The sequence below is a fragment of the Arachis ipaensis genome, chromosome B07, assembly GCF_000816755.2.
Source record: "Arachis ipaensis cultivar K30076 chromosome B07, Araip1.1, whole genome shotgun sequence".
NCBI classification, from domain to species: domain Eukaryota; kingdom Viridiplantae; phylum Streptophyta; class Magnoliopsida; order Fabales; family Fabaceae; genus Arachis; species Arachis ipaensis.
The window spans coordinates 120020214-120030153 of NC_029791.2; the positions used below are offsets into that span (position 1 = coordinate 120020214).

General features: G+C 36.5%; 1 protein-coding gene across 3 annotated transcripts in view; it reads left to right on the forward strand.

The window, feature by feature from the left end:
* LOC107606101 overlaps positions 3365-9940 on the forward strand; it is a gene marked incomplete in the record, with an annotated part of 9858 nt that continues 3282 nt past the window's right edge. The window contains 13 exon segments of one of the 3 annotated variants that reach the window (XM_021106409.1): positions 3366-5016; positions 6363-6448; positions 6595-6776; positions 6843-6927; positions 7099-7182; positions 7275-7655; positions 7944-7983; positions 8191-8335; positions 8485-8723; positions 8889-9136; positions 9241-9471; positions 9554-9772; positions 9864-9917. In XM_021106409.1, the coding sequence (XP_020962068.1) occupies positions 3735-5016; positions 6363-6448; positions 6595-6776; positions 6843-6927; positions 7099-7182; positions 7275-7655; positions 7944-7983; positions 8191-8335; positions 8485-8723; positions 8889-9136; positions 9241-9471; positions 9554-9772; positions 9864-9917 (3276 nt within the window). 3 annotated transcript variants of the gene reach the window in all.

Below are 9940 nucleotides of genomic sequence, written 5' to 3' on the forward strand. Positions count from 1 at the left end.
TGAGACTTATTTTATATATTTAATTTTTTATTTATTTATAAAATTACAAATCTAATTCATATGGACGCTTGAAATTGGATTAGATTATGTAAAAAAATCATCCAATTCAAACTACAATACAAATAAAATTAATGTGCAGATCGAATAATTTTTTTACTCAAAACGTCCAAATTACATCGCAAACACCCCTATTATCTCATGTATATCATAACATGATTATGATGAGTAAATGTATACATTACCTAAAATTGTTTAAGCAGATAAATATTAAAACTACAATTTCAACAACATAATTTTTTGTTTTCTATAGTATTTTAAGAACTAATCCGTCATGAATCGGAGCTTCATTTAAAAATTTATTACTGGTAAATGAATTGCTGTTTGTACAAAGTAGAATTCAAACTTCCAACACTTTTATCTAAACGGACTAATAAGTTAACCATTAAATCAACCCAACTTAATTCTTTTAACGAAATATCTAATTTAATAGAAAATACCTCCATCATCATCATAATCATAAAAGACTTAAAAATAAACGCGTTTATTAAGCCATTATATGTGAGTAATTTTATTAATTTCTGAAATCATTATATAGAGTAAATAGTCATTTCTAACTATGAAAGATTCAAATACTAACAAACTGACAATAAAATAACAAAATTAAAGTTGTACCTATAAAAGATCAGTTTTCTACGACAAAATTATTCAAACTAAAAAAAACAACCCAAAAACTCTAAATTACCCTTCCCTCACCCATCATCATCATTACATTACTCTTTCTCTCCCTCCTTTCTTAGCACAGGCTTGCCACTCCAATCCCCTTCATCCCCTTTCGTTCACCACCGTTATCTTCGAGTCCCTCTTTGCATGTGCCCACCTTCACCATCGCTATCTTTGGAATTGATAAGCAATGGATTGTATTTTTCTCGATTCGAGCTCTTCTCACAACTTCCAGCGGCGACTCAGGCTTGCTTTGCGACCTTGTGAAACTCGAAGAACTCGCTGTTGAAGTTCAATGTGAAAACTTTGATGGAAGAGAAGAAAGTTATGTTTTTCAGTTGGAATTCGGGTCAAGTCGGTTGGTATTCGGATTTCGCAAGTGGGACTGAGAATGCGTCTCTAATGAATGCGAAGGTGGTGGCTTTTTCGTGCTGGAGACGGTGGCGGCTCTGAATGTGAGTGGAATTTCGAAATGCGCTGCCGCAATCTTCTGCTCCAACGGTTGAGTGACCAAAATCACCGACTTAAGAAACGAAATAGTCGTATCTATTCGAACGACTTTTTGATTCTTGCAGAAGAAGGAAGGTGATTCAATTGGGAATAATAATGTTGGAGGAGGGAGTAAAGATAAGAACCGTTGATTGGGGTTAAATTTTTATTTTTCATCTTTTTTTGTGATTTTTTTATTATTTCTACTAACTAATCTGAGCTATATCTTGTTCAATTTTAGATGGGGTTGATAATTTTAATGATGTTCTTGTTTATATTTCTAATTTTTGTAGTAAATTTTCTAATATAATTCTATGATTGTTGCTAGTAATTTTTTTGATAATTTTTTTATAATTAACTGCATTAGCAGCACCCTTCAACATGAAAAAAAAAATGTTATAATCAGTGTTGTTGAAAAAAGAAAAAGCAAAAAGAAGTCAAAAGAATAGAGTTATAAATATTGATAAAATTGTGAAAGAATAGGAAAAGAATAAATGAAGAAATTTTATTAATTGTTGATTGATCGAATTGAATTATAAACTATGAAGGTAAAATTAAATATGTATAGAGCATTGTCCTATGAAAGATAAAAGCAAATAAAGATAAGATAAGAACAACTAAAGATAAGATAAAGAAAAGATTAGATAAGATAATAAAGATTAAAATTGTAATTGAATTTATGTATTCTGTTGGGCTGAATTTGTGGGCCATGAGACTTCTTTATTGTTGTCATGAGCTAAGGTAGAAGAGTAGTTTAATAAATATGCTACCATGTTTTTCTTCTACTTGATGGCAGTTTCAGTAATCTTTGTTTGTTTGTTTTTTTTTTAATCAAAGATAGGAAAACTTGAACCCGCGACCTCTTAAGTAAGTATGAGGAGATTATGTCATTTGAGCTATAACTCATTGCGAGTAATCTTTGTTTGTTGAGAAAAGTTATTTACTCAATCAATGTAATTCAATTACATCTCAACATGGGCCCGCTTGAGAAGTTTCAAAAGTAACTTTTTTGAACTTATAACTTATGAAAAATAATAGTATTAATAGGGCTGCACATGGATCGGATAATATTCGCATATCCGCGGTAATTATCCGCATCCGATCCGAATTTTGCGGATATTATCCGATCTGCAGAGCCATCGGATCGGATCAGATCCGATCCGCACTATGGTAGGATCGGATTGCGGATTTAGCAGCGATATCCGCGGATCCGATCCGCAAATCTGCATGTCTCATATAAATAGCATAGTTTAAAAAAGTAAACCCTCATGTGATATGAATTTTAGTGTGTTGTTTTATGAATTTTATGATATCTTGTTTTAATTTTTTATGTTGTACTTCAACTTAGAATAATTAAACTTAAATATTGTGTTATTATTTTTTTTGTTATTCAATAGAACTTTTATTGATAATATTTTAGGAGTAAATAGGCTCAATCAGGTGAAAAATGAATTTTATGGATATTTTTTGTAAAAATAGCCGAATAGAATCTTAAAATAGTTTTTTTTTTTAATTATGCGGATATACCCGATATCCAATCCGATCCGATTGGATCGGATCTGGCCTGAAAAAATGCGGATATCGTATCCGATCCGATCCGATGAGTACAATGCGGATCGAATAGAATTTTAGGCTATATCCGATCCGATCCGATCTGTGTGCAGCCCTAAGTATTAATGTCTGGTGCAATTTTTAAAACAAAATTATAGCTTTCTAAGAAGTTATTCAAGAGTTTATAGAAAAGTTAAAAAAATAACTTCTCTTATAATACTATTACTTTTTAACATATTTTTATAAAAAATACTTTTAGGTCTTTGTTAAATCTTTTCCGAATTTACCCCTGTGTGTAATCTTTAGTGAACCGTTATTTTCATTTCATTACATTAATGAAATACTTTCTTCGATAAACAAAAAAAAACGCGTTATTTTTTCTTTTCATTTTCACTCCTTCAATGCTCCTATCTCTATCCAACTGATAACAGTAGGTAGCGGGTGAGATGCACGTTTGCTCTCTTTCAACGTCACAGTGCCACGTGTACCTTGCTCTCTGGCACGCTCAATCGTATCGTATAGCGTCACAACACCGTATAGATACTCCTCTTGTTTCCGTATAAAAAATAAAATATCTTCAAAAAGAAGGAACCTCTCTCTCTCTCTCTCGGCAAATGCAAAACAGTGCCTAAGAAAAAACGCGAATCTTTCTCTCTCTTCTACAACCTTTTTAATATTCTCTCTCCTCCTTCTCTCTCTCTAGCCCCACGCCCCCACGAAAACGAAATCGAACTGCACAGAAAAAAATACTAAAAATTACAAACTCTTAAAAAACGGATCCGAACAAAAAATTGAACCCTAACCCTAGAAAACGGCCCTTATCCTCTTGGTCTTCAATCTCCGTTCGTTCGTCCGTCTTTCCCTCTTGAGTCACCGAACGAATCTCGATTGGTTCTTCTGCAACGCTGCGCGGTAGGTTCCGCACTGAACCCTAACTTAATTTCTTACGATAGGGTTTCAATTTCTATGATGGAATGTTCTGGCTATTGTGCACGTTGTTGTTGCCGGCGATGACCAGTTCTGGCCGATGTCAACGGAGGAAGGACATGGCGGCTTCTGGGGCTCAACAACGGGGAGATTCCGCCGAGGCGAGGCCGTCACCGGTGGATTCTCCGGCGGAATTGCCGGGAACCTCTGAGGATTCTGCCGTGTACGAAATTGACTACTTTTCTCAGGCAAGGAAGGCGCTGAGCGAACGTTCCCCTTATGAAGAAGAAGCGTCCACTTCTGGGGTGGTTACTCTGCCAAGTGGGTTATCTAGTTTGTTGAACCGCCATGGGGATAACCGTCGGCGGCACAAGAAGGTTCGGTCCGGGGGCGAGAAGAAGAAGAAGAAATCATCTAGGGCGAGCGAGAAGGCACGTGCTTTCAACATTTGGGACGAGACTGAGGAGTATTTTAGGGACTTATCATTGAGTGATATCGATACCTTAGTGGAGCTTTCTTCGCTGTCTAGGTTATGTTCTCGTCAGTGTTTCTCGATTCCGGTTTTGGGGAATTCTCCGAGACTCGATATAGTAGTTAATAGTAGTGAGGATGACAAGAAAGATGCAATAAAACTGGACTTAGATAGTGGCGAGGATGATAAAAAGGTTGAGGAAGACTTGGGAAGTGAGGAATGTACATTGGGAGTGGAGTCAATTGACAATGCCGCTGCCGAAAACGATTTGCCTCAGGATGATGGAAAAAATGTCTCGTGTGTTAGTTTAGAGTGGCTATTAGGTTGTAGGAGTAAGGTTTCTTTGACTTCTGAGCGCCCTACAAAGAAAAGGAAGCTTTTGAGTGGGGATGCTGATTTGCAGAAAGTTCAAATGACCATTCCTCGTGATGGGGATGAACCCTTTTGTCATTATTGTGGCATGGGGGAGACAGGCAGAGATTTGAACCGTTTGGTTGTTTGTGCCTCTTGTAAAATGGCAGTTCATCAGAAGTGCTATGGTGTGCAAGATGGCGTGGATGAGTCTTGGTTGTGCTCGTGGTGTAAGCTAAAGCGAGGTGTCGAGGGGTCGGTGAATCCTTGTGTGCTTTGCCCGAATAAAGGTGGTGCTTTGAAACCAGTTGATAGCACTGTGGAAGACGTTGAGTCTGTGCAGTTTGTGCACTTGTTTTGTTGTCTGTGGATGCCCGAGGTTTATGTAGATGATTTGAAGAAGATGGAGCCTGTTATGAACGTCGGGTCAATAAAGGAAACCCGGAGAAAATTAGTGTGTAATATTTGCAAACTGAAGTGGGGTGCATGTGTTCGTTGTAGCCATGGTATGCTTTTTCCTTTTTATCATTTTCTGTTATATTTTATTTATTTTTACCATTTTGTAGTGTACAACTTATGTTTCTTAGGCCAGTTACAGTATGATCAATAATAATAATTGTATATAATCATTTATTATTTATGTCTATATGTATCCGTAATTACGTATAATGTTAATGTCAATGCGAGTAGTTGTATATTTGGCACTTTTCGGTTCAAATATCCTTTGCAACATAAATTAAGGAGAATCTGACCACATTGATGTTAATTTGATGTTTTCTTGTTGATGGTTGGTGGCCGAGCACTGATGAACTTAATATTATTGCGAATGATATTTGTTTCTCTTTTCAATTACCCAGCAATTTTAGTTAGAGTAGAGCTTTAAGAGGCTGGGGATTTTAACACTGCTTCTGGGTATTTAAATTGCCAGGTTTTGCTTCTCTTGCTGAGGTGTCCTTTTGTTACACTATAGTTCGCATTATAATAATGTTTTGCCTATTTGGGCAGAAAATAACTTTTACGTTTTAAGTATATGTTTGTGTTGCAATGTGATCTGTTGAACCTTGGTCTTAAACATTTCTTTCCGCTTCTTGAGGAAAGTCAAAGGTTGTCTTTGCAGAATTTCCACTGCATCTACTCTCAAAAGATTAAAATATTGAATGTAGCCAATTTACGTTTATTTTATAATTGTTTAGAGGACTCAGATTTTTCCTACCTTGTTTGTATTTACCTTTGACATAGCAGGATAGCATGGTTGCCATTTTGATTTTTCAGACGAAGAGTGTATGTAATGATTGTTCTGTTTTGATTCTATTGAATGAGTGACAAGTATCAATGAGTGAATCACTGCATTTGTGACATCATTCCTCCACAGAAAGCAACAAGGTGATATTATGTAAGCTCTAGGAGCCAACTAATGGTGCTGTTGTTAACGTCTGAGTGTTAGCCTTTTTAAAATATATTTTAACAATCAAATATAGGTGCTTCTTATGTTTTAATAATATAGGATTTCGTATTGGAATTAAGTACTGTCAACGTCATCATAGCATTTCTGAGCCATGATACCATATGCTGCAGCATTCCTCTTTAATTAGTTGTTTATTTTTAAAGTTGAATATGTTTATTTCCAACTGTTATGTTTGGTTATGATTTTGTGGTACTATCGATAATTTGATTCGCTGCTGCTACCGATACCATGTTTCTAAGTAGAATTCTTTTGATTGTGGCCTGTGGGGCTCATTGTGATTGATATATTACTTTTTCTGGGTGCTGGTATTAACAACTAGCTTGTTCTCTGTAAGTTCTTGCCAAATTCTTTTAGGTTCTGACTATTTCCTTCTGGATGGTGTCTCAGGAACCTGCAAGACTTCTTTCCATCCGTTATGTGCAAGGGAAGCTCGACATAGGATGGAGGTGTGCGCAAAGTATGGAGATGATAATGTGAGTAATATCTATCTTTTCTGGACACTGAATCCCCTTTCCCTAATGGAAAAAGATGGCTAGAGACCTTTCCTTAATCATAAATGTTTCAACTTTAGTGTTTTGGATATTGATCATCAATTGTCGTTTTATGTTGTTCATTGCAGGTTGAGTTGCGGGCTTTTTGCTTGAAACACTCAGATTTACAAGATAATAGGGGCATCTTGCCATTAGGAGACTCCCTTTCTATTGGCAATACTTTTTTTGAAGCTAATGGCCTTCCAGTAAATAGCGAACACAAGTTGAAAATTGGATGTGGTAGTCCCAATAAGTTGAACCACAATGGACTGCAAGATGTAGGACTGTCTGATTGTAGGTTAATTGCCCGTGACCTGTCTGGATGTGGTGCTGTGCAGCAACATAATGTTGGAATGGTAGGGAGGACGATTGAGAATGGTGTTGCATCTGACTCCACCAGTTTTGCACTTATTTTAAAGAAGGTATATCTATTATATTTTGGTTGTATCCGTTTGAAACAGATGAACCTATCATTTTCTTAAAATTCTGTTATATGTTGATTGTATCTGTTATGAACCTGATAATTTGTTAATTTGTTTCAGATTTTAATCTTATTTTTATTCTTGTTGAAAGTCTAAATTCACTCCTTGCAGTTGATAGACCGGGGAAAAGTTGATGCAAAGGATGTAGCAATGGAGATTGGCATTTCACCAGATTCATTAATTGCAAATATTAATGTATTACTCTGATTTAATACTGGCCATTTTGTTGAAATGATTAGTTCTTTATATTTATTATTCTTATCTTTTTGTGCTAAACCTTCTTGCAGGAAGCTTATATGGACCCTGATGTGGTTGACAAAATCGTCAATTGGCTGAAAGCTCATGTATACACTACTGCATTTCACAAAGGTTTAAAAGTCAAATTCAAACCACCGATTCCTTCCAAGGATGAAAGTGGAGCTGCAGAAGGTTCTGTTGCTCTTCCAACATCTGATTCAGGTTCGTTGGATCCTGTTGCTGTTAAGTCAGTACCTCCAAGGAGGAGAACTGTCAGCAACATTAGGATTTTGAAGGATAATAAAGTGATATGTTCATCCGAGGGGGTTACTAGTGAGAATGGGATGTCAAAAGACAAGTTCAGAGCTGATCAGTTAGACCATGAAAATCCAGGAAGTTCTAATGGAGGGTCTCCAGATGCTACTGTGGTGGTAATTTTATCTTCTAGATGTTCCAAATTGTCTTCTTTAATAATTAATTTTACAGTGAAGCACAATTCTGGATCATTTAGAGGTCTTTTATTGTTGTTTGTAAAATTTACTGACTAGAGTTGTTTTGAAATGTTGTATGAGATAGACTGCCGTAAAAATGTTCAAGTACATCTCACATCTCTGCATTATATCTGAGGACCTCGCATAGCCATGTTTTTTTTTTTGTCACAATCCAAAGTTGAAAAACAGCATAACTTATGTTTATGTTTCTGTTTACAATATCTGCAGGACTTAACCAAGCCTGAGGATATGTTATCGAAAGTTCAAGGTCTGGCTTCATCTTTAACCTGCCATTTTAAGAATTTAAGAGTTAATTGCTTGTAATTTCTACCCAGAAATGCTTGTATTATGGCTGTATATTCAATGATAGACATACTTTGAAGGATCTTGATTTGATTTTAGCTGCAATAGTGTTACTTGCCAAGTTATTTCATTCCTATAATAGCTAGTCTTAATGTATGGTTATGATATGCAGGGAATGAAGATAAACCACACAAAACCAACTTATCTGAATGTGTTTCAGAAGAAATGTCCAAGCTTTATTCGCAGAATGCTTCTATGTTTTCTGATCGCTACTGTCCTCTCTATTCTGCTGTGAAACTTCTTGATTGTGGTTCCATGTGAGCTTTTCGAAGTGGCTATTTTTGTTATTTTCTGCATGTACTTTTTTCTGTCTAATTGTGTGTTAGTAGGCAATCTTTTATCTTCTATTTGATTCTAGTAAGTTGGGTTTCTTGTTTAAAAAGTGTGGCTCATGATTTCAATGCAGAAAGGTGGAAGCCAGCTCTAGCTACATTCACCCATCCATTGAGAAGTTGCTACAGATTCATAATGGGGAATTAATGTGCACTGGTATTTCCAAGCCTGATGAAGGAAATATGGAGCAGTTGCATAGCTCTGGAAAAATGGAACTTTTGGAATCTTCTCCAGAAGATGAAGTGGAGGGGGAACTTCTATTTTTACAGCATAGATTATTGCGGAATGCAGTTGCAAGAAAGAAGTTTACTGGTCTGCCTCAGTTTTTGCCTATTCTTTTTTTTTTCTTTTCCCTTTAAATTGTCAAATATCATTTGTTTGGGTACCCTTCCTCCTTCTGGGCTTGGCAACATTTTTTTTATTTAAATTTTAAGTAAACTCATGATATGTTTAATTTGCTTGGTTTTGCATATGCAGATAACTTAATCTCCAATGTGGCAAAGAGGTTGCCGCAGGAGATTGATGCAGCGCATCAGCGAAGGTGGGACTCTGTGATTGTTAATCGATATCTGCGTGATCTTAGGGAGGCAAAAAAGCTAGGTAGGAAAGAAAGAAAGCACAAGGAAGCCCAAGCTGTTCTGGCTGCTGCAACTGCTGCTGCTGCGGCATCTTCTCGGGTTTCTTCCTTCCGAAAAGACTCTCTAGATGAATCTATGCAACAAGAGGTCATATATACTTGTGCCTTTCTCAACTTCCATATCAAGCAAGCAGTACTTGTGCTTGTTCTTATTGACAGCAGGAGGTCATATATACTAGTTCTTATTTACAGAATTTGTTGAAGTTGGATGCTTTAAGTGGGAGGAATGGTGCTGGTTCTCAGCCAATGCCAAGAGCTAAAGAGACACTTTCAACAGTAGCTGTGACAAGAACGTCATCAGAGAAATATTCTGATTTCAGCTTGCCAACCTCAGAATATTCTAAGGAGCAATCTAAATCATGTGATATCTGCAGACGATCTGAGACTTTGTTTAATCCCATCCTTGTCTGCTCTGGTTGCAAGGTTTTCATTCTTCTGCATTGATCCCTTTTCTGGTACTTAATTGTTTGTATCCATGTCCCTTAGTTGTTTTTCCCTGTTGCAGGTTGCAGTGCATTTGGACTGTTATCGTAGTGTGAAAGAAACTACTGGCCCATGGTACTGTGAATTATGTGAAGATGTAACATCTAAAAGCTGTGCAACATCTGCTATCAATTTCTGGGAGAAGCCTTATTTTGTTGCAGAATGTGCCCTTTGCGGTGGTACTACTGGAGCTTTTAGGAAATCTTCTGATGGTCAATGGATTCATGCCTTCTGTGCTGAGGTTTATTTTCTTTTTTCTTTGGGAATGTTGTCGTCCTTCTACTGCCTTTTTGCTTAAATGTTGACTGCTTCATATTTTCTACCTATACCAGTGGGTTTTCGAGTCAACATTCAGAAGAGGCCAAATAAATCCAGTTGAAGGAATGGTATATTCTTTGATTGAACCATC